This window comes from Odocoileus virginianus, chromosome 11 (genome assembly GCF_023699985.2).
Source record: "Odocoileus virginianus isolate 20LAN1187 ecotype Illinois chromosome 11, Ovbor_1.2, whole genome shotgun sequence".
Classification (NCBI taxonomy): domain Eukaryota; kingdom Metazoa; phylum Chordata; class Mammalia; order Artiodactyla; family Cervidae; genus Odocoileus; species Odocoileus virginianus.
The window spans coordinates 27,988,014-28,009,757 of record NC_069684.1 but is presented as its reverse complement, the minus strand read 5'-3'; the positions used below and the strand labels follow the sequence as shown (position 1 = coordinate 28,009,757).

The window sequence follows — 21,744 nt, the reverse complement described above, 5'->3', positions numbered from 1 at the left end:
GACAGACACATTTTGGAAAAGTCCTCAGAGGGCTGAGCAGGGTGGTGCCTGCAAGGGGCTGTTGTTCCCAGAAGCCATGTCTCCTGCCCAGCTCCTCCTGGTGACCTGTGGGTGGCAGCACTAGACCCCCGTTCTTGGAGAGACAGCCTGCTTGCCAGCCCCATCCTGGGCTCTGCCTGCAGGGGCCTAGGTCAGGAGAGATGCTGGCAGGAGTGACTGGCTCCCTCTGACCACTGGCAACCACTTCCATGTGGGTGTTCTACTGAGAGCCCACCTGGGCAGGTTCACGACACTGCCAGGGGACGGGCCAGATCAGGGAGGTGCCAGCCCTGACCCAGGTCAGTGGTGGCCAGGTCCAAATGACCTCTAGGAACATTCCGGGACCCTCATTTCTGGGTTCATCACTCTCTCACTCCCTCTGTTCCCCAAAGGCATCAGGGTAAAGCCCTAAGACCCAGAAGCTTTCGGATTGGTCTCGGGGGGCTTCCAGCAGGTGAGGAGACAGGAGGAGCAGGGGTCTGAGTCTTCACAGTGGGTGGGGCCACTTTAGGAGGAGAGAGCAGCTTTCAGCCAAGATGGACCACAGAGTGGCCTTCAGTTTAGGAAAGGGAGGCCCCGGCGGGCCAGACTGTTGGTCAGCATTCTCTGACCGGCATTTGACCTGACCAGGAAGGCATCCCTCACGTAGCTGGAAGCCCCTCAAATGCCATCTATTTGTGGCCTGGACCCTGCTGCCTGGCAGGAGACATGTGACCATGGGCTGTGGTATTTTTGGCAATGGGGGTGGGGCCTGTGCAGCGAGCCCTGCACCATGCCGCTCTGGGACAGGCAGCTCGGACGCCCAGCTCCTCTGCCCCGGCTGGCTGTGGGGTCCCAGGTACAGTACTGTCAGCCCCTCATTCCCACCCTAAGGGGTCCCAAAGGAGACAGCCCCTACAGGGGGCTTCCCTAAGACCAGACAGGAGGACAAGGGGCAACGGGTCAGGAAGCCACGGTGCCCTGGTCTCAAGGCACCTCCATCGCAGGACTGGTCTGGCCAGTGGCCTCCCACGCCCTGGGTCAAGCGGTACCTGACCAAGGGCCAAAGGGCAGCCTCCCATCGGGGGCTGAGAGGTTAGGGGCTCCCAACCAAGAAGGGTTGCCTTGGCTCAGTGAGACGCAGGGAGGAGGGCTTTGTCAGCTGGGCAGGTCTGGGTCAGGGGCACAGACTCTGATGGTGGCCCCAGGGGGCCGGTGGGAACCAGAAGGCTCATTCTGGTTTGGGACCTCCTGCTCAGGCAGGGGCAGAGCCAGGCTCTCCCTGATGACCCCTGAGTGGGGTTTGGCAGCACTGGTGTGACCTTGGTAGGCTCAGAAGAAGCCCGGCAGCCTGTCCCAGTCAAGGCTGGTAGAAGGTCATCCCTAAAGACTGGTCACCTGCTGGACACCACGGCCTTTCCCCCCGTGGCCAGTTGCCACCTGGGGCATGTTGGGACAGTCCAGGACTATCACTCAGGTGAACTGAACCCTAGTGGGTGGTCCTTGAAATGGGCTTTGCTGTGTTGAGTTGGTACTAGCAGCTCTGCAGGAAAGCTGGAGGCTGCCTCAGCTGAACAGAGAACACACACCTTGAGGAGGGAAACTTCTCCTGGGGATGAGGAGCCTTGTGTTTTAGTGAACTTCACTGACTCTAATGCAGGACTGTAGCAACATGTCCTTGTAACGTTACCATTTGCGCTCAATTCGGAAGCAGGGAAAGCAGGAGTTTTGGATGCTCCAACTCCAGGAAAAAGCACAGCTTCTCTCTGGACTCTGTTTGTTCTGCTCTCTTTCAGGACAGAAATGGAGGGCTGGCTTCTGGGCCACGGAAACCCGAGGGGGCAGGTGGGGTGGTGGCAGTGAGTGCGGGCCAGGGCCCCGGGCCTGGGTCTGTGAAGTACCTGGTCTGTGGCTCACGTGCCTCTGCTGACCCAGAATGGAGAACTTCCAGTACAGCGTCCAGCTGAGTGACCAGGACTGGGCTGAGTTTTCAGCCACCGCTGAAGAGTGTGGCCTCCTGCAGGCCGGCCTGGCCTCTGGGGATGAACCCTTGTCTAGCGACACTGACCAAAGGGACAGCAGTGGCAGCAGTCCCCCAGGACCCTCACCCCTTCTCGAGGGGCAGCTGGCTCATGGAGGAAGTAGCTGGCCCAGCTTTGAGGAGGAGGACAAGGCCACCACCCGGCAGCTGGTCAGCAGGTCTTGGCATGAGCCCATGCTGGCCCCAGAGGCCGGTCAGCAGACGCCCAGCACGTCCGCACGGTCAGAAGCTCGGCTGTCCCTCAGCTCTGGTGCCACCCCTCTCATCCAGGTCTCATCCCTCCCGGGGACAGTGTCTTCCAGAGACGAGATGCAGAGGCTTCTGCAGGGGCCAGCCCCCCAGGGCCCTGCCCCTACTCCCGTTGGTGAGCCCGCTGGGAGTCCTGAGTCCCCTGGCCGCAGTGCTGCCCCCCAGAGGTCCCCTGGCAGCCCTGGAGCCCCTCCAAGAAGCCCTGGCCGAAAGAAGAGGCGCACTGCAGGCACCAAAGTGGGTGGGCGCTCGGGTGGCCCAGGCCCTGCTGCCACCCAGCTGGGTTCCCCATTGCTCACAGAGGCCAGGCCTGAGGACAGCCTCAGCCCTGCTGGGTCCAGGGGGAAGGGTCTCCCAGCAGGAGCAGCAAAGCAGGCAGGAGGAACTGGGCAGATTGAGCTGGGGCCAGAGTCTGCAGGAGCCCCCGAGCAGGTGGCCAGACAAGGGCCAGGTGTGGATCTGTCTATGTCTGTCCCTACTACTGAGCAGGGAACAGACCAACTTGGAATGAGCCCCAGAGCTGAGCCATGCGCTGTGTCCATGTCTGACCCAGAGGCTCCTCTAGATGTCACGACTAAGTCAGACGTGGCTCTATCCACACCTGCCTCCGAACCTCTACCCGCTGAGTCTCAGTCTATACCTGCCTTCAACGCTCAACCCAATGAGCCTCAGTCCACACCCACCTTCAGTCCTCAACCCACTGAGCCTCAGCCTACACCCGCCTCTGAACCTCAACCCGATGAGCCTCAGCCTACACCCGCCTCTGAACCGCAACCCGATGAGCCTCAGCCTACACCCGCCTCTGAACCTCAACCCGATGAGCCTCAGCCTACACCCGCCTCTGAACCGCAACCCGATGAGCCTCAGCCTACACCCGCCTCTGAACCTCAACCCGATGAGCCTCAGTCTACACCCGCCTCTGAGCCTCAACCTGATGAGCCTCAGTCTACACCCGCCTCTGAACCTCAACCCGATGAGCCTCAGTCTACAGCCACCTTCAAGTCTAGACTGGATATGGACCTGCTTGTGCCGGGCCCAGTGGTCCAGCCAGAGGTGGATTCATCTGTGCCTGCCTCAAAGGCTGTACCATGCACAGCTCTGCCTCATCTTGTGCTCGAGGCTGGACCTGATGTGGGTGTGTCTACACCACCTGCTCCCACACCCCAGGCTGGGCCTGACATGGTGGAAGCAGAGGTTGCTCCTGTAGCCAAGCTGGGTTTGAGCCCTGTTCAGTCTCTAGAGGGGCGCCAACAGAAGCCCAGAGGGGAGCCCTCAATAGATGCCTCTGGACACCACACTGGGGAGCCCCCTCTAGGCTCCATCCAAGCACCCAAGAAGAAGAAAGTGCGATTCTCCATGGCTGTGCCCAGCTCCGAAGAGGCAGGGTCAGAAGAGGCCTCAGGCCCACCCTCTCCAGCCACAGCCCCCAGGATAGCAGCTGGGGGCCACAGAGGATCTGGAGCCTGGGACTCTGTGGCAGTTGGGCCCCGGAGCCCCCAGCCTCGGATTCTGAAGCACCTGCCCCCCCCTGCCCCCTCTGCCTCTGTGGGGACAGGGCCCAGGAGCTGCTTTGCGGTGACCCTCCCGGAAGCCTATGACTTCTTCTTTTGTGACACCATTGAGGAGGAAGACGAAGAGAATGAGGGGGCAGCAGAGGCTGCCCAGGTTCCAGCCGAAGTCCAGTGGCCGGATGTGTGTGAGTTCTTCTTCCAAGACAGCCAAGTCCAGAGGTCGGAGCACCAGGAGGGCCGCTCCGAGGCCCCACCCCTACAGGCTGGGCCTGTGCTGGCCCCTCCACCTGGAGACCCCATGCCAATCTCCATCCCTGAGGCCTATGAACACTTCCTCGATGAGGACAGGTCAGGGGGCACGCTGGGGCCAGCCGCCCTTCTCCAGGTGCAGGCCACAGAGCCCCCCAGGTCAGTCCTCTGGGGAGTGGGGACTGGCGCCCCACCGGAGTCCAGCCCAGCCACAGTGGAACAGCTCACCCTGGCCATCAGGGAAGCAGGTGTGTGTTGCAGGGGCCTCCTGGTCTGTCTAGGACCTGGGAACACACTGTCCAGGGAGTTCAGCCAAGAGGGCCGTCGGGGAGGGACAGGCCAGGATCCTGGGTTGTGAGCTGGTGGGGGGACCTCAGGGATGATCTCTCAGGAGGGGCTCCTCCCCCTGCCCCTCCCCCACTCCCAGGAGACAGTCCAGGTGGAGCAGCCCCAGCCGGGCAGGGGTTGGCTCCTAAGTGGCTGTCACCTTGGGTTCAGCCCCAGACAACTTGGGGGCAGCCCCAGCTCCGTCTGCACTGCCTGCAGGTCAGGCTCACATTCCCTCTAGAAGATATTTTACAAACCAGGAAACAGCGCGCCAGATGCACTCGCCCAAGTCAGCCTGACTCAACTATGCCACACACTACCCTGGGTCTTGGGACAGACGTGTCACAGGAAGGACATGACTCAGGATAGATGTGACCAGGGCAGGTGTGTCTGAGTGGGGGAACAGGAGCTCAGGCCATGCTTCTCTTTCCCAGTGGCACCCCGGGGTCCCCTCACCTCGTTCACCTTCAGCCAGAAAGACATGTGCATGGTGTTCGTAGCCTTTGCTACCTGGGCTGTGAGAACATCAGACCTGCATGCCCCAGATGCCTGGAAAACAGGTTTGTGGGGCCAGGGTGGGGTGGGCTGTTGTCCAGAAGTCCAGTGGAGGGGCAGTGGTGTCCAGTCCCAGCTTCTGGGCTAGTAGGGATGGGGAGGTGCGGGTTTCTCCCCTGACTGATTTCCTGCATTGCGGACCCACCCTGCTCTGCCAGCCTGCCCTCGTCCTTCGAGAGTCAGCCTGTGTGGATGGAGGGTGGTGACCAGGCCAGAACAGAGCCGGCACTCAGGAGGTCTGTGCTTCTCTTGCAGTTCTGCTGGCCAACATTGGCACCATCTCTGCCATCCGATATTTCCGCCGGCAGGTGGAGCGGGGGCGCCACAGCCGCAGTCGCAGCCCCAGCCCCAGGTCCAGCCCCAGCCCCTAGGACCCAGGCTCAGCCCAGGAAGACGCAGGACAAGGAAATGTCCACAGGTGCTCAGGACAAGGCACTGCTCTCAGGCCTTGCCCTCTGACTGTTTGTGTTCTGCAGTGTCTAAGAAGGAGACTGCGTCCTTGGCCCCAGCTCCCCTGGACTCCACTGAGGGTCTGACCAGTGGCCGAGGTCAAGGCTGTGCTCCACACTTGAGAGCGGGGAGATTCTGGAAGGCTGGGTAGGTAGGGGCTGAGCAGGAAGCTGGTTAGTAAGGTGGCCAGGTTAGCAATAAAAAACACAGGGCGTCCGATGAAACTTGAATCTCAGACACTCGGGATGAGTCCCACTTATGCTAAGGAAATGTTTGTGGTTTATCTGAAACCAGAATTAACTGGAATCCTCATCCGATATGGTTATGCTTCTGGAGGGAGGGCCACGACCGGGCACTGGAAGTTAGAGGGGTTCAGAGAAGCAGCAAGACCCCAACAGGAGATCCGGGCAGGGGGAAAGGGCAAGTAGGCAGAGGGCCTCAAGGCTGGGGGGTGGGGCGGTGTCCCAGCCTCTGCTCTATTTACAAGAGGATAGGCCAGTGGAGGCCTCTGAGGCTTCTCTGACCCCGGAACCCCAAGGGTCTGGTCAAGGCCTCCTTGGCTACTGCCTGAGATGGCGAACAGGTACCCAGAGGGATAGGGGTCTGTAGGCAGGGCCTGGAGCCCCACCTCTGGGGCGCCCTGGAGGAGCTACAGAGACGGAAGGCAAGGGTATTGGGTGGAGGGACTGGACACTTGGCTTCGCCCAGGGCTGAGAGGAGCTGGAGATGGGACAGGAAAGTGGGCGGGGCACAGGCAGTGGTGGAGCAAGGGGGGCTGGGTGGGTGTCCAGCCCTGGAAGCAACACATGCAGGGTCCCCAGGACGCAGGAGACTACTGGCTGCTGAGGACAGGACGCATGGACACAGCACCAATAAAACCTCCTTTCCTTCCTGTTTGGTCTCTTGCCAGTTTCTCCCGACCAGTTCATCCCACTCACACACACCCAGACCACCCTCCTCCCTCTGCTCATCATGTCTCAGACCTTTCTGACCTCCGACTCCTGTGTCCTCTGATTTCACATACTCTGACCCTCGCTAACCTGACTTTCTCAGCCCTCCGACCTTTATGCTTGTGCCATCCTTCTTCCAGGTGAAGCTGCTGCCCCATGTCCCCTCCCTCATTCCTTCCCTGAGAGGCAGGCTGAGGTGTGGCCCCTCTGGGTGTCCTGTCACCTTGGCCAAGGTGTCCAGAGCCCAGGGTAACTCAGGGTTCTTGAGGCTCCCTCCACCTGCTGGGGTCAGACCCAGACTCAACACTGCCTGTGGCCCCACAGACAAGTCCCAGGTCCTATTGCGGCCCCTCCTCCAGGGTTGATACAGGCAGGTGATCCCCAGAAGCAGCTGCTGGGGGCCATCAGATCCACTGGATGAGCCCCCGTTCAGGCTCTGGTGCTCCTCGAGGCCCCTGCCGCTGGGAGGGTGACAGAACTTCGTCCTGGACACTGCTGTAGCCCCTGGGGGGGCAGCCATCTGGTGGGGAGGGTGGACATGCATGTGTCTTCAGGAGGTGACACCCCAAACTCTCCCAGAAGGGGGCAGGGCCCTCACTCACCTGGAGGAGGTGGTGAGGGGTCAGGCGAAGCTTCTTTCTCAGGGGAGACCTGGGGACCCCAACCACAGGTCTGAGAGATGGGGGGCTTGGAGACCAGTTCACATATCTGCCTGACCCCACCCCCTCCTTTTCCTTTTGGCCCCCACTTCCTCCCCACTGCTCCCTTCCTGCCACCAAGCCCAGTCCCTGGTTTCCACCCACCACCCTCTTCCCCTGTTTCCATCTCTCCTGCTCCCTCAGGGTCCCAGAAGGCTCCACGCGGTTTCCTCTCCTCCACAGAACCCCGTGCCCAGGGTGGGAGCTGCTACTCACACGCCGAGGGGAGTCTGGGGGCCGGGGCCCCCAGCCCTTGCTGGAGGCACGATGGTGCCGAGAAGCTCGGGCCTGCGGGGCTGCCTTCTCAGAGAGGAAGTGGGGGCGGGAGAGTCCACAGCTGGAGTCAGAGACAGGCATGGACACGGGGACCGAGCGGAACGGGCTGGAGGGCTCAGGTCCAAGCGAGCTCTGCATCACGCTGAGGAACTGTGGGGAGAGCACTGGTGACCAAGGCCCCCTGAGAGGCCCCAGAACCCCCTCAGCCTCCCACAGTGGCCTGAGCAGACCTCAGGCTTCGGGTATCCTCTCAGCCTCAGGCTGTGGGCACACCAGCTCTGTCATCCAGCAGGGGACTGACCTCATCCAGGCTCTGGACGTCTGTGATCTTGCAGTGGGAGGTGGCAGGTGGTGTGTAGGGGTCAGCGTAGAGCGGGGAGTGGGGTGTCTCCAGAGAATGGTCTGGGGCCTCAGGGCTGCTGTCCAGGCTCAACTACCGGCAAGAGACAGGAGACATAGCTTCCTGGGGCTGGAAGCAGCCAGGCCCTTCCTTCTCTGTGCCAGAGGCCTCTGGTGGTTTCAGGACTGAAGAGGCCAGGGAAGTGGAGGGTGGGAGGGAGCAGAGGGTCATGCCCAGAGCCGGGGTCAACATGCTGGCCCACCTTGGTCAGATCCAGGTGTAGCAGGGTGGCTGGGCCAGGCTTCTCAGCCCGGGCCTTGTTCCTGGGTGATCGGCTGCTGCCGCCCCGTCTCAGCTTTGCCCTGTGCCCACCGACGCTGGTGCAGCCAGGGTTGGTTTGCTCCTGTGGGGACCAAGGACCTTCCAGAAGGTTTCCTGGGGCCTTCTCCCACACAATGGTCTGAAGCTACACAGAGTCCCTTGCCCTGAGGAACTAGGGTCCTACTTGCCATGAGGTCCCCAACACAAACTTGCCTCATGGTCCCCTGCCCCCTCTGCCCCATTACCCGCCCTCCCAGATACTCACCGGTGGGGGCCGGGCCGGGCAGCCTGCAGTGGATGCTGCTGAGGACTCAGGGAGGGAGTGGCTGGTGCAAGTGGAGGGGGGTGCCGGGCACCCTGAGTCCCAGCTGGTCCGTGCATCAGAGGAGAGTGAGCCTCGGCCACTGACGACAACCTGGGCAGCCGGCGAGGGGTAGGGGTGAGCCAAGTGGCAGGAACCCCTCCCCACCTCCCCGTGCCCAGGCCCACCCGTCTGTTTTACTGCTGCCCGGCAGCACCTAACCTGCTGACTCCTTACCTGTGTGGATGCCCGCAGCCCCGGGAGGCTCTCAGGGCCGGGTGGTGGGGAGGCCCTGTCCCTGTGGCAGACTGTCTGCAGGCAGAGCAGCCAGTGGCTGTAGTCCTCATAGCTGGCACACACCACACGGATGGTGTTGATGAGACGGCCTGGTGCACGGATGCTGTGAGGGGGCCTGGCAGGCAGGGTGCTCCCTGCAAGGCCCGATGCAGAGCTGGGTGCCCACCCGGGGGCCACAGCCCCTCTCCCAGGCCTGGCTCTCACCCACCTTCAATCAGGAAAGAGCGGATCTGCTTCTCCCTCTCTTCCAGGTTGATGTGGATGGCGCTGAGCGGGAGCTCCCCCTGCAGGGCGTCAGCGGGACAGGGCCTGAGTCAGGCAACAATCCCTGACCCACCACCCCCGCGAGCCCTCCAGAGTTGGGTGGGCAAGTGGACGCCAGGCAGAGGGCAAAGCAGGGCTGAGGCCAACACCTTGAGGGAGGCCAGGCACATCCTGTCTGTCCTAGAGGGGTGTCTTCACACAGGCTCCAGGTGGGGCTTTCTCCAGCCAATGTCTGATTCAGGACTGGTCGGGGACTGGTCCCCTGGCCACCCACTAAGATGGGGGTGGGTGGGAAGGGATCGCGAGGAAGCCCCCTGTATTTCTCGATGACTGAAGGCCATGATCACCCCCAGAGTAGGAGGTACCCTGATGCACAGGATGGACCCTCACACCATGTCTACACCCACGTACGCACACACACACAAGCTTCAGGCACCAGGAAGATGCCTGCTCAGAGATACAGGCCTTCCAGGAGCACTGTGGGCCCCATGCCACCCCCAGGTGACTGGCCTGCTGGTGGCTGTGGACTTGCTAGCATGATACAGGGTGCTGAGGCAAGGTGCCCACCCTCCTTGCCCACGTCAGGCTGAGACCAGACTGACCAGGACAGCAGGCTCGGTGGGTGGGGCCACCTGTCCCAGCAGGCCCCAACATACAGGTTCCTCCTGAGCCACTGCCCCCTCCCACCCCCACGTGCAGGGCGCCTCCCTGGGGCGGGTCTGCAGCGGGGAGGGACCTACCTTAAAGCAAAGCCCATCTGCTTCCTCGGAGAAGATGGCCAGGGAGGTTGGGTACAGGACAAGAAGCCGGTCCCACTGCTCCTGCAGGGAGGTCACAGGGCGCAGTGGGGTCTCCGCTGGCATGCGCGCAGGGCCTGGCCCCACCTGGAGCCTGCACCCCGCCCTCACCTCCTCCCACCTCTGTGCCCCCACCTGTAAGGGCAGATGCTGCAGCTTGACCCTTGAGGCACAGATGGCACTGCCCATCACCTGGCGCCCTGATGCTGTCCGCAGCCGGGTTAGCCTGCGCTGCAGAGTCCGGGGGAGCGCGTCCTCAGCGGGGCCCTGGGAGGAAAGGGTCAGGGGCAGGTGGAGGAGGCAGAAGGGGAAAGGGGTGCAGGCTTCCCAGCACTGACCTGCAGGGGCTCTGGGGGGCAGCGAGGCACCCCTCCCACGAGGGCTATCTGCTTCTCCAGGTGGTAGAGCCAGTGGTCCAGCTCGGCCTGGCTGGGGCAGAGCACGAGAAGTGGGGCGGGCAGCGGGCCTGTGCGGGAGGGACAGAGCTTAGGGCTTAGCCCACTAAGCCAGGGGCCCACAGGAGAGGCTCCTCAAGGGTTGGCAGGAGCCACTGATGACCACATGCGCAGCTCTGGAGGCCCCCAGTCCACTGTCTTCCACCTCAGCCTGGCACTGCACATGTGCCCATCAGAGGAAAAGCCAGGACCCCGCAACGTGCTCAGAGTCCTGCCAAGGTCCCAGGCCGGGTCAACAGGCTCACTGAGCAGTCTTAGAGCTGTCACCTTGTCCCGAAGGCAAGGTCAGCACAGGCAGCACCACCCGTGCCCCCACACACCTGTGATCTGGAAGGCGTGCTCTCTAGACCCCTCGAGGGGGCAGACACTCAGCTCCATCAGTGGTAACAGCCCCTGCCAGAGCAGAGTGGGAGAGAAGGGCTAGGGCCCCTCTGCCTCCCAAGGGTCTGCTCTCCCCTTTCCCCAGCAGCTCCCTCTGCCCATCTCCCCGCACCTGGAAAGTGAGTCCTTCGGGACCATGGGCCTGGAAGTAGAGGTGGGAGGGGAACAGCTCCAGGTAGCAGTCGCTGACATTCTAGGGGAGAGAGGGGCCAGCGTCTGAGGACTCAGTGGCAGGCTCCAGGGTGGCCCCCCCAAGCATGCCCCCCTCCAGCCCGGCCCCCACCTGGCTGTGCTGGAAACGCAGCTGGACCTTGGCGTAGTGCACAACCTTGCCCAGACTCCTCACTGCTGCCCTTCGCCGCCCCTCCTTGAACACACTCAGGAAAGGCTGCTCCAGGATTTCTTGTTGGCTCTGCAAGCCTGGGATGTTCTAGGGTGGGGGAAGAGCTCAGGGGAGGCGGCCTGACTGGTGACCAGCAGCCTTGGCCCACAGTCTCACCATATATAGGTTAAGAACACACGCACAGCATCACATGTGTACAGAGCCCTGTACACACAGTCTCTTCACATGACAACAGTGCAGAACACACACACACACACACACACACACAGACACACACAGCCTCTGCTGGTGACAGGACTCCGTGGTCTAGTGATGGAGTCAGCAACCTTTCAACTCATCGGAAATTCAACTCTTAGCTTCACTATTTCCTAACTGTGTCCCCTTATTTTGGTTACTGTGCTATTAAAAGTCCCTTCAGTCATGTCTGACTCTTTGCAACCCTATGGATTGTAGCCTGCCAGGCTCCTCTGTCTATGGGATTCTCCAGGCAAGAATACTAGAGTGGGTTGCCATGCCCTCCTCCAGGTGATCTTCCCAACCCAGGGATCCAACCCGCATCTCCTGCAGCTCCTGAATTGCAGGTGGATTCTTTACTGCTGAGCCACCAGGGAAGTCTTATTTTGGTTACTCAACCTCCCAAATCCTGTTGGTCAGAGGGGTTTTCAGGTGTTCGAGTGAGACAATGCTCAGAACCCTCCCACACCTCAGCATCAGCAGGTACTGGCTTAAAACTTGGCTCTACGGAGTAAGGTTAGGGTTCATGGGGTCACAAAGAGTTTGACACAACTGAGTGACTGAACAACAAACCGAGAAGGGGGTGCCGATTTGCAGTATGTGCATTTGCCTGGTGGAAGTATTCTCATCACAGCCTGCTAAGCGCCACACTGCCACATCCTCCATCTCCCTCTCAGCAGAGGCCAAGGTCCTGGCAATGGCCAAGAGGTCCTCTCCCCTCACTTCAGGCATCCACTTATCTCAGGATTTTGCTCCTGCTGCCCTCTCTGACTGGACCACTCAGCCCAGCCCCTTCTCACCTAGTCCAGGGCTTGGCTCAGACCCCTTCTTTTAAGCTCTTGTCTGGGCGCTCTTCCAACACTCCAGCCTCACTGACCCCTGCCCCTTGGTCCTCCTTTACATTTCGCCTTAGTGCTAGCCACATCTGATGTACTGTCTTTTCCTTCTTTATCTTGTCATCTGGCTTTGTCATGGATGCAAATGACATGAGAACAGGGCCTTTGTCTATTTGCCCCTTTGCTGGACCAGGACCAAGGACAGTGCTCCAGTACTAGATGTAAGGCCTCGGTGTACTAGGGCTTCAACGCCTGTCTGCTGAAGGGAGGGTCAGCGCCCACCAACAGCTGACTCTGGCACATAGAGAATCCTCTATAGGCAGGGGTTTGATGATCAGAAAGGGAGCCAGATCAGGACAGGTGCCCAGCTGGGGCTGGAGGGGCTGAAGTCTGGGGATCAGGGCACACTGGGGAGCTGGCAGGGGCTGCTGTGCCTTGGCCAAGCTGAGCCACCCCTTGGGCAAGCCCAGGAATGTGAACAGACAGACTCAGAGCTTCCGGGCCTCTCTGTCTCTGGGTGGGGCCTCCTGTACCCACACCCAGCGTGGGGAACGATGCTGGGATGGGACCCATGAAAAATAGGCCACGGAGCGGGATGGGCCACACCGCTGGCCGGTGGCCTGGGCTCAGGCTTGGGGCTGTGGCGGGGTAGGCGCCCACGTGGGAGCAGAGCCCACCCCGACAGGGAAGGGGCCTGCCGGCTCCTCCCCTGGCCCCACCCCCTGAGGTTCAGCAAGCCCAGTCCCCTCTCTAGCTGCCATGTCCTGGCACATCTGAGATGTGGCCACATGGAGGGATTCCGGCCAGGGCCTTGTCAGAAGCACCCTGTCCACTTCTCTGAGGTAGCCTGGTTTCCGAAGGCAGCACAGGGGGCCCAGGGAACCCCAGGGAGCAGGAGAGGGGACTGGCTCGGGCTTCCCAGCCTGACAGGAACACTTGGAAAGGTTGCCTGGGAGCTGACTCCAGCAGCTGTGAGGATGGGTGCTGGCCAGTGCTCCCCGCACAATCACAGACGTTGCTCCTGGGGCAATAGCCTAGAGGCTCGTTTCCCTCACATGCCAGGGCCTCTGCACATAGCAGAGCCTCACTCCAGCCCTTGGAGGCTGCGCCGGGCTAAAGGGCAGGTGTCTCTCCCCCTTGGTTAGCAGGTATTCAGCTCAAAGGTGGCCCAGCATGTGCTTGGGAGCCCTCCTTGCTGTGTGGCGTGGGGTACAGGATGACGCAGTGGTGGACCCCAAGGGGACGTCTCTTGGAGAAACCAGGGCCAAGGGTAGTGGAGAGCCTGGCTCACTGAATACAAGAAGCCCCTTACTCTCCTGGAGTGACAGTGGGGGGCGGTGACTCACAGCCCCACTGCCTGCCTGACACCCGTGCCCACACGGCAGCAGACACACGCGCTTGTCCAGCTTCAACGTGCCCACACACGCTATCCTGCACCAGGGCACGGGGTGGGGGCTGGACACCAGGCCCCGGGCAGGGCTGGCACGTGGCTGGGCACGGAGGCCCCGCCCTGCCGCTCCACTGACTCAGTGCCGGGGCTCAGTTTCGCTCTCCGCTCAGACTCTCGGCCTATGAGCTCCCCAGGGCGGGGCTGCACCTACTTCCTCGCTGTGCTCTGGACTTGACTCTCCTGGGGCCGACAGGGAAGACCCTGGGCCCAATACAGATGGGACACACACGCAGTCACACACAGACCACCCCTCCAAGCCAGGGCACGCTACCCAGTTGCTCACCGTCCCTGGGATGTAGTGGAAGATCTTGTCAGCAGCGGTGTTCCCGTCCGCACCAGCCTCGGTGCCAAACAGGCCAGCCAGCTTCCGTGCGCCATCCTCTCTGGGGACAAGGGAGGGGGGCGCTCACAGCCTGGCCCCTGAGGCAGATTGAGGGAGACCCTGTGACCAAGGGGCCATGGCCATACCCTGCCCCCCTCACCTATTTCCCTTCAGCGAGGGCTTTCTGGAAAAGGAGGCCCGGAGCCTCCTAGGGGCCTGAGGGACGCAGTGGCTGTTCCCCATGGGTGGCAGTGGCAGCTGACCTGAGTAGAGCAGGTAGACAGGTTTGGGTCCTTCAGTCCCCAGCCTCCTGCCCCACCCCCTGGGGCGGGGCTCTGGGCCAACCAGCCCTGCACCTAAGAGCTGGGGAGGCGGAGTCTTTCTGGGAGGGAACTGGCCCCTACCAGAGGCTGAGCTGAGCCTTTCAGCTCCCTGCCCAGGGTCCTCCACACATCAGTCAGCCTGGGGCGTAGGGAAGGGGAGGAGAGATTCCCCCCACTCACAGCCCAGTCAAAAGCCCCCAGTCTGTACAGGACAGGGCTCAAAGGCCATTGCATCAGACTGGAGGTTGCCTAGGGTCAGAGAGCCGGAATGGAGTGAGTTCCCTGAGCCCAGCGACCCCCCTCCAGACATGTGAGCGCACATCCTGTTTCCACGTAAATGCCAGCCTCTGAGTCACCAGTGACTGTACGGGACGTGTGCTCACTCTCAGCTGTTGAAGCGGGACTCTGCAACTGGGGAAGGAGGAACTAGGACCCTCCTGCAGCCTCCTCTCTGCCTCCATCCAACCCTCACCCCAGGTCAAGATAAATGGTCCTGAGGCTTAACCAGAATCCAGATTCCAAGAGAGGGCATAACCCTCCCAGGTGTACCTGGGACCGGTGAGATCAGGGGATATGCCATGCAGAGCCTGGGTAAGACATGGGCCAGCACAGCCCTGCCCCTGGACGTGATGGCACTGTCTCAAAGCCCCCAGATGCCAACACGGAGCCTCGGCTCGGGCACACAGCCACCCCAGGCCCCTCCGGTCACCCCAGACATGACCCTGAGAGGCAGAGATGGACACACAGCCACAGGCCCGCAGAGCCCAAGAAACATGTTTATTGTTCAAGTGGCTCATATTGCTGTGTGGGGATGGCAGCGGACAGTGCCCAGCTCAGTGCAGGATCCAGAAATGACACCACAGCCATGGGAAGGAAGCCCAATTTGTGCCCTCCCTGGGAGAGTGCCTGGCTGGGTGAGGCAAGGGTGGTGTGCAAAGCACAGGCTAGGGGGTCTGCACCTGACTCAGAAAGCCCCCCCATAACTGCTCTGCATCACCCCTCAGTCCCTCCAGGTCTGCAGAGTCCAAGTTGGCTCCTCACCCACGGGGAATGCCAGTGTCTACCCCATTGCTCCCCCAGGGCCCTCAGTAGGGTGGGAGGACACCCAGGAGAGCAGTTTGGCCCCAGAGATAGGACACTTCAAGAGTAAACAAAGAAACGGGTAGCTGCAGCCTGCTCAACATCAATCAATAAATTAATGAGTGAATAAATAAATGGCACACACAAACACTGAGAAAGAAACACAGTAACGCCCGGGCTAGACGCACGGTGGACAGACGGCGCCAGATGTCCCTGGTGGGGGCCAAGCCCCGCCCCACGAGCAGGGGAGGGAGGTGCTGGGCCCTGGGGGCTTAAGGCACGAGGGAGGCCGCCGGCCGGCCTCTGTGCAGCTGTGCCACTGGGTCAGAGGCTGGTGGACGACACGGACAGCGTGGGCGAAGAGGGCGGAGGGAAGTTGAGCAGCTCCAGCACCGCCACGCCCACGCTGCTACGCCGCGTGAACATGCAGGACGCGGCCACCCACTTGTTGGTCCTTGGGTTGTACTTCTCGATGGAGTTGAGGCTGGAACTGCCGTCGTTGCCCCCCACAGCGTACAGCCATCCATCCATGGCCACCAGGTCGTGTGTGCTCCTGGGGGCAGGGTGGAAGGAGAGGAGCAGGAGGTGAGGCCGGGGTGGGGGTGTGAAGAGGGGGCACGGCCAGGGTCTGGGGCTGTGGCCACTGGAGAAGCCTGGGGGGGCTGCCTGGGGAGGCGTCCTTGGGTCGGGGCCTTGGCGATGCGGGGGGCGGGGCCCTGAAAGGGGAGACTCAGGAGAGAGGTGGGGGACAAGCTGTGCAGGGGTGAGGGCCTGTCAGTTGGGGAACAGAGGACAATGGTGGTGACAGTTCTGGGGGCCCATGCACCTTCTGATGTTCATGGGCGCCACACTCTCCCAGGCGCCTGCCTTGGGGCTGTATCTCTCCACAGAGTTGAGGCAGCTGGTTCCATCATTGCCACCAGCCACGTAGAGGGCCCCCTCCAGCACCGCCACACCTGCTGAGCTGCGCCGACTCAGCATGGAGGCCACGGGCGTCCAGGAGTTCACCTGAGGTGGAGAGATGGGCTGGGGGCAGACCCACCACCAGCCTCCCTCCACCTCCACCTGCAGACATCTACTTCAGGGTGAGGAGTCTGTGAGACAACGTGGACATCGAGGGATGACCCTCTAGGGGGTAGGGGTGGCCAGAGTGTTGACCTCAAGCACCTCTGGGGAATGGGGATATGTGATTGGGGAATTTCACACCTGGGGCTCATACTTCTCCACGGTGGCCAGGTGTGATGAGCTGTCATAACCACCCACGGCATACAGGTTTCCATCTGCAGGGAATCAACACACTCATGGCGCACCTGTTATGTGTGAGAGTCCCTGGGGCTGGGTGCTACACAATGCAGTCACCCACCAAGCATGGCCACGCGCACGTATCGCCTCCGTGTGCTCATGGCGGCGATGGATGTCCATGTTCCCGTCAGGGGGTCATAGCGCTCAGCACTGCAGACACCAGGACTGCGGCTGACCTTGAGCAGTGGAGGAAAGGCAGTCCCGGCCCCAGGACCTGCCCTCCCCTGAAGAATGACTAAAATTCCAAGTTAGGCAGTCATGGAGGCTGACCCCAGAATCCCACTGAAGCTGGAAGCAGGGCCATGCTGGGTGGACATGGGCCACAGGATGCCTGGACAATGCTGGGCAGCCCCTGCCCTGGGGGAAGGACCCCAGAGAGGAAAGAACATGCCACTGGGCTGGCCAAGGTAGTGGGGACCCTGGTGACCTCAGGCAGGGTGCCCCTTGGCTCCTCTCAGGCAAGACCCCTGCAGTCCTGGTGCAGCCACAGCTGCTGAGCCAACTCTGAAAGGCCACCCGGCCCTGACCCCAGCCACTACCTGTTGAGGCAAGAGGCCCCATCGTAGCCACCAGCTGCATACAGGAGCCCGTGCAGGGCAGCCACACCCAGGCAGCTGCGCCTCGTGCCCATGGACACCTCCGGCTGCCAGGTGTTGGTCACGGGGTCGTAGGACTCTACGGTGGCCAGATCTGAAGTCCCATCGTAACTAGGGGAGGGTCCACTGCTGATCAGGGCTGGCCCAGTGGGCACACGCCAAGCCCCTGACCTGAGACCAGCCTCTAGTCTTACCCGCCCACAGCATACAGCCGGTTCCCCACTGCTGCCACGCCCACCCGGGCTCGGCGTGTGGACATGGAGGCCACCACGTGCCAGCGGTCAGTGCGCGTGTCGTATGCTTCACAGTCCCCGTGGATGGCGAACAGGCTCCCACCACCTAGGGATGGGGAGGTGACGGGGCAGGACGAGGGCCCAGGGAGGTAGTTGGCTAGGAGGCTCTATCATATCTCAAGATTGAGGGCCTGGAGGCTCCCAGGGCGAGTGGGGCGGGGACTGGTGAGTGGGTCACACCATGGGGGATGGAAGAGCAGATGTGGGGTGAGTGCAGGATGGAACTGGCACAGGGTTGGGGAGTAGGGCTTGTGCTGGGCTCATGGGTAGGGACACAGGGCAGGGCTTGGGGGACAGGATAGGATGGGACAGGTGGGCATACCCACAGCAAAGAGCACAGGGCCAGCGCCTTCACAGCGCCGGGGCCGGGTGCGGCTTGTGCCCAGGACGCCCCTCTGCTCGGGCAGCAGGTGAAACTTGAGGGCCTCGATGAGTAGGTCTTTGCAGTCTGGGTGGTGCCGCACCAGGCTCTCAGCGTCCACATGGCCCAGCAGGAAGTCCCGGCTCAGCAGGGGCAGGCGGACACACTTCATCAGCTGGGGTGTGGATGCTATAGTCAGGTAGCAGGCCCTGCCCTGAGACCCTCTCAGGTACCGTGGAACCTTCTTGAGACACATGCCTGCATTACTCCTGTGGGTTTGTGGGCACAGAAGAGCCCAGGCACAGCTGGGTCCTCAGCCATTGCATCCCCTCCTGAGCACCGGGGGCCCCGCCCCACCGCCCCTCCTCCGCCCCCGGGGCCTGGCCTCACCCGAGGAACGTGCTGCCTCCGGGCATCCACATCATGCTTGACCCAGCTCAGGACGGCACGGTAGACGTCCTCCTCTGAAGGCACGTTCAGGCTGTCGCTAGAGACCAGTTCCAGCACCTGGGGGTGGGGACCCTCAGACCTGAGATCTGGGGAGGATCCTGGGGCCCATGGAACCCTGAAGGTGCCTGGGAGGGAGAGTCCAAGGGGCCCAGTGTTCCTATGAGGACGGGCCAAGCAGGGTCAGGAGCCACAGGTCCAGTTCCTGGGGACCAATTCCAGGGTCGTTCTGGGGATGTGGAATCAGGGACTGCTGGGGTAGTAGGTAGAACGTGATCAAGCCGAGAGAGCGTCAGGAATCAATGGTGAGTGCTTGGGTGAAGTTAGATAATGGGGGTGGTTGTGCCCAAGGGACGGTGGTTGGGTTGGAATGTGGATCAGAAACTGGGGATAAAGGTTGAGAGACAAAGGACCAGGTCTTTAGGGTGCAGATGATGGAGCCAGGGACCAAGGCTGGCTCTGGGGTCCAGGAACTGGGTCAGGGTCAGAATCTGGGTCAAAGTCCAGGCTGTTCCCCAGCTACCACGTTACCTGCTTCAGCGGCAACAGCATGAACTCCTCGGTCTTGGCCACGTCCACGAAGTGCTGCAGCACGTACCTGTGTGCCGCCTTGAGCAGGTCACCGCAGGAGTGCGTGTCGGCGAAGCCCCGGATGCCCAGGCAGTTGGAGGGGTCCAGCTGGCTCAGCAGGAACTTGCAGCAGGCGTCTCGGACGCCATTCAGCTGCAGGAGGCTGGCGGCTGGGAGCAGAGTCTGTGAGGCAAGGTGGGAGAGAGGGCCAGAGGAACAGGGGCAGAGAAACAGACATGAAGACTGAAGGAGTGGCCACACTACAGAGGAGGCTGGGGGCATGGAGTGAGCGGAGGCACCGGCACCGCGGCAGCACGGGCCATGAGGCTGAGGCCGCCATACCTGCACATTGCCTTCTCCCACCACAATTTCGGCTGTATATGCAAACTGCACCAGCTGGTCCAGGGCCTGAGGGTCGATGTCGTGCAGTGTCACGTGTGTCTGACGGCTCTCACTCATCTCGTCTGGGGGAAAGGGTGGGTATGGGACAGCGAGTCAGGCTGGGGCCCACTCCAGAGCTGCAGAGCCCCCCAGCACCCGGACCTGATGGGCTGTACTTGCTTGTGAACATGGCGTGGAAGTAGGGGCTGCAGGAGGCTAGCACCACCTTGTGTGCCCGGATCTCCTTGGCGGCTACATGCAGGACGATGTCACACAGGAGGCCGCGTTGTCGCATGCGGCTCATGGCCACGAAGGCATCGTGGTAGTGCCGCTTGGAGTTGTGGGACACAGCGTGGCCCTCACGGCTCAGCAGCTGCATTGTGCCTTCCATGGGGGCTGTGGGCCGGGCCTGCCGGGGCCGGGCACGCTCTGCCTCAGGGCTGCACGTGGACAGTGACCCGTCAAGGTGCACTCTGCACAGAACTGCTCACCCACCCTAGAGACTTTGGTCAGGGCCTTGGCACCCAGGAGGCCACCTTCTCCCCAAGAAGCCTGAACCAAGTTTCCATGAAGGACCCATGCCCCTGGGGACCCCATGTGCTCTCCAGGCAGCCACCCACTCTGCTGCCTCACGGCCAGGGAGCCTCCTCGGAGTCCAGCCAGACTCTGCTCCAACCTGCTCCCCGCTGGAGGTCGGCTCCCACGCCAGACCCGGGTCGTTGAAACTGTACAGCTTCCTCTAACACGATCCCTGCTCAGGCACATACTTCCCTCCCGCCAGGAGCACCCCCAGCTCCCTAGGCCCTCTTTTGGGACTAGACTGTCTGTCCATTGCTGGCCACCCTTCCCGCGCCCCGGTCGGAGTCCGGTGTCCTCCGCACGGGCTGCGGGAAGTGCACAATTTGAACTGATGCGTACTGGCCGGTGGCCCTGAAGCGGACCCCTACACCGACAGGCAATGTAACCTCTTTGACCCTTAACCCCTCATCCTGCAGACAGGCCGCGCGAGTCTTTGAGCGGCACAGCCGGAATTCAAGGGCGGCGGGTGGGGTCAGACCTCCGGGAGTAGCCACCTCGGGATGCCCTGCCCCGCGCCGGCTGTATGCGCGGATAACGCAGGGGCCCTGGACCCTCCGCGGTCCGACGAACCGGCAGGGCGCCAGGCCGCCAGGCCGCCCCCTCCCAGCAGCCTGCCAGGTTGGGCGCGCCCCTCCTTCCCTCCTACTCGGCCCAGGCCAGTCACTAACCCTAACCCCTGGCCCACTCACGCTGGCGGCTGCGGCGGCGGCGGCGGCGGCGGAGCCTCCGGCGCGGGCCCGGGGCTGCCGTGCTCCGGACTTTGCGTCCTGCCAGCCGGGCGCTCGCTGCGCGGCTGCATGGGCTCGGCCGCTGGCCCGCCGCCGATCCGCGGAGGACGCACAGACCAGCCGATGCCGGGAGGCTGAAGGGCTGCTCCGCGGTGGCGACCGGCTCGGCGTCCCTCGATCCCGCCGCTTGCCCGCAGCCGCTGTTTCTCGGCGCCGCCCGCCCGGCCTCCCGAGCTCTCCCGCGGTTTCGGGGACGCTGCCTAGCGGGCGAATCCTCTCAACGTTTTGGGGCTCCGTTCTCCTCCTCTTCCAGGAAGCCCCCCGGGCCGCGCCCGTCGCCTATATCAGAAGTCTCCAAGATCTGCCCGCGTCACCTCATTCAAGCCTTCCCGTCCCCGGAATCTTCTGGGGGCCGAATGGCCCAACGTGATTACCCAGGCTGCGTCTGCTTGCCCCTCTCCAACGCCACGCAGGCCCCTTTGCCCGTCTGGCCTCGACTGGACGCTGGCTGAGGAGTGGGAGAACGAGTGGGGTGCACGCCCTTAGGGTTGTGAAGTCCCCTGTCTTGGGATCTGGCTGTCCAGGCCCGCGGACCTCTGCCATTAGACGGGTGGAGGAAGGGGAGGGCATAGGTTGAGTTCTCCATCGCCTTCCTTCCCTAAGGCAACCTTCCAGCCTCAGGGTCTTTGCACCGGCAGGCTGTTCCACAGACCAGGCAGAGGAAAAGTGGTTGTCCCTGCCCGGGCGGGCCTGGACACTTAGGCAGATGCCTTAGTAACTGGGTTCCCAGGAGCGGACTCGCTGGACTGAAGTATCAGGTATCCTCTTTCAGGGAGATTTGGCCAAACTGGCTTCAATAAGGATGCTTGAATCTTTCCGCTGTCTGCCCGTTCCCGCCCTTCAGTCCTGCCCAGCGCAGGTGCTACGCGACTATCCAGTGAAGTGGTTTCGCAAACTGCTCATCCATAGCATCTCCATTTCTGTTTTCGTTTGTTTTCCGATCTGCGGAAAACTAGATTGTTGGCTCTTTTTATTGATTTGGAAAAGCTCTTTGTATAAGAGTCCTCTCTGATGCATGGTTCCCCTCACCCTCATGCATTTTTTCCCGCGGTCGATGTACTGACATCCTCACTGGCATGTGTTCACAGAGCTCTGGGAGGCTGTGGGCAGGGCTGGGTGAGGGCGACGCGGGCCCCAATTCCACCTTCCGCCAGGTCGATGTCGTTATTAGTGCCTTTTTTGGAGAAAAAGGTTTGTAAGAGGAACAGCGGGATTCCGCCCTACGCGGTTCTGTCGGGTCCTGGAGCTCTGCAGTCGGTCCCTCAACAGAAGCGTGCGGGAGCCGTCACAGAACCAGGCCTGAGCCGGAAGCTCGAAACCCGCTTGCCACCTGGGAGTAGGGGCGCCGCCCGCCTAAAA

At 62.0% G+C, this 21,744-nt stretch overlaps 3 protein-coding genes across 4 annotated transcripts; 1 reads left to right on the top strand and 2 right to left on the bottom strand.

The window, feature by feature from the left end:
* The first annotated feature begins 791 nt into the window (after positions 1–791).
* PERM1 (PPARGC1 and ESRR induced regulator, muscle 1) lies at positions 792–6,294 on the top strand. 2 transcript variants are annotated; one of them, XM_020873756.2, is made up of 4 exons: positions 813–877; positions 1,815–4,316; positions 4,830–4,955; positions 5,206–6,294. In XM_020873756.2, the coding sequence occupies exons 2-4, from the start codon at positions 1,955–1,957 to the stop codon at positions 5,319–5,321; spliced, it is 2,604 nt and encodes an 867-aa protein (XP_020729415.2). In that variant the 5' UTR covers positions 813–877; positions 1,815–1,954; the 3' UTR covers positions 5,322–6,294. The 2 variants fall into 2 exon arrangements, with proteins under 2 accessions (XP_020729414.2, XP_020729415.2); XM_020873755.2 differs by having other exon boundaries at positions 792–4,316.
* On the bottom strand, positions 6,284–9,154 carry PLEKHN1 (pleckstrin homology domain containing N1). The gene is made up of 9 exons (XM_070474095.1): positions 8,997–9,154; positions 8,792–8,867; positions 8,524–8,672; positions 8,251–8,400; positions 7,927–8,067; positions 7,626–7,757; positions 7,265–7,474; positions 6,953–7,001; positions 6,284–6,870 (listed from the first exon to the last, which is right to left on the bottom strand). Exons 1-9 carry the CDS (start codon positions 9,015–9,017, stop codon positions 6,755–6,757), a joined length of 1,044 nt encoding a protein of 347 aa, XP_070330196.1. The 5' UTR covers positions 9,018–9,154; the 3' UTR covers positions 6,284–6,754.
* Positions 9,155–14,746: 5,592 nt separating this feature from the next.
* KLHL17 (kelch like family member 17) lies at positions 14,747–21,714 on the bottom strand. The gene is made up of 12 exons (XM_020873759.2): positions 20,287–21,714; positions 19,199–19,458; positions 18,980–19,101; positions 18,599–18,820; positions 18,011–18,127; positions 17,582–17,795; positions 17,161–17,305; positions 16,910–17,077; positions 16,432–16,520; positions 16,275–16,348; positions 15,895–16,076; positions 14,747–15,621 (listed from the first exon to the last, which is right to left on the bottom strand). The coding sequence occupies exons 1-12, from the start codon at positions 20,394–20,396 to the stop codon at positions 15,393–15,395; spliced, it is 1,932 nt and encodes a 643-aa protein (XP_020729418.2). The 5' UTR covers positions 20,397–21,714; the 3' UTR covers positions 14,747–15,392.
* Positions 21,715–21,744: the final 30 nt, after the last annotated feature.

Bases quoted from the DNA above. Each gene is read 5' to 3' on its own strand.
- PERM1 (XM_020873755.2), top strand. From the start codon at position 1,955: ATGGAGAACTTCCAGTACAGCGTCCAGCTGAGTGACCAGGACTGGGCT. The intron at 4,317-4,829 runs GTGTGTGTTGCA...TCTCTTTCCCAG, and splicing joins CCTGGCCATCAGGGAAGCAG to TGGCACCCCGGGGTCCCCTC. The intron at 4,956-5,205 runs GTTTGTGGGGCC...CTTCTCTTGCAG, and splicing joins CCCAGATGCCTGGAAAACAG to TTCTGCTGGCCAACATTGGC.
- PLEKHN1 (XM_070474095.1), bottom strand. From the start codon at position 9,017: ATGTGCCTGGCCTCCCTCAAG. The intron at 8,068-8,250 runs GTGAGTATCTGG...TGGTCCCCACAG, and splicing joins GCCCGGCCCGGCCCCCACCG to GAGCAAACCAACCCTGGCTG. The intron at 7,002-7,264 runs GTGAGTAGCAGC...TGGGGTCCCCAG, and splicing joins CCCCAGACTCCCCTCGGCGT to GTCTCCCCTGAGAAAGAAGC.
- KLHL17 (XM_020873759.2), bottom strand. From the start codon at position 20,396: ATGCAGCCGCGCAGCGAGCGCCCGGCTGGCAGGACGCAAAGTCCGGAG. The intron at 19,459-20,286 runs GTGAGTGGGCCA...GTCCACGTGCAG, and splicing joins CCGCCGCCGCAGCCGCCAGC to CCCTGAGGCAGAGCGTGCCC. The intron at 17,796-18,010 runs GTGAGGCCAGGC...TCCACACCCCAG, and splicing joins GGAGGCAGCACGTTCCTCGG to CTGATGAAGTGTGTCCGCCT.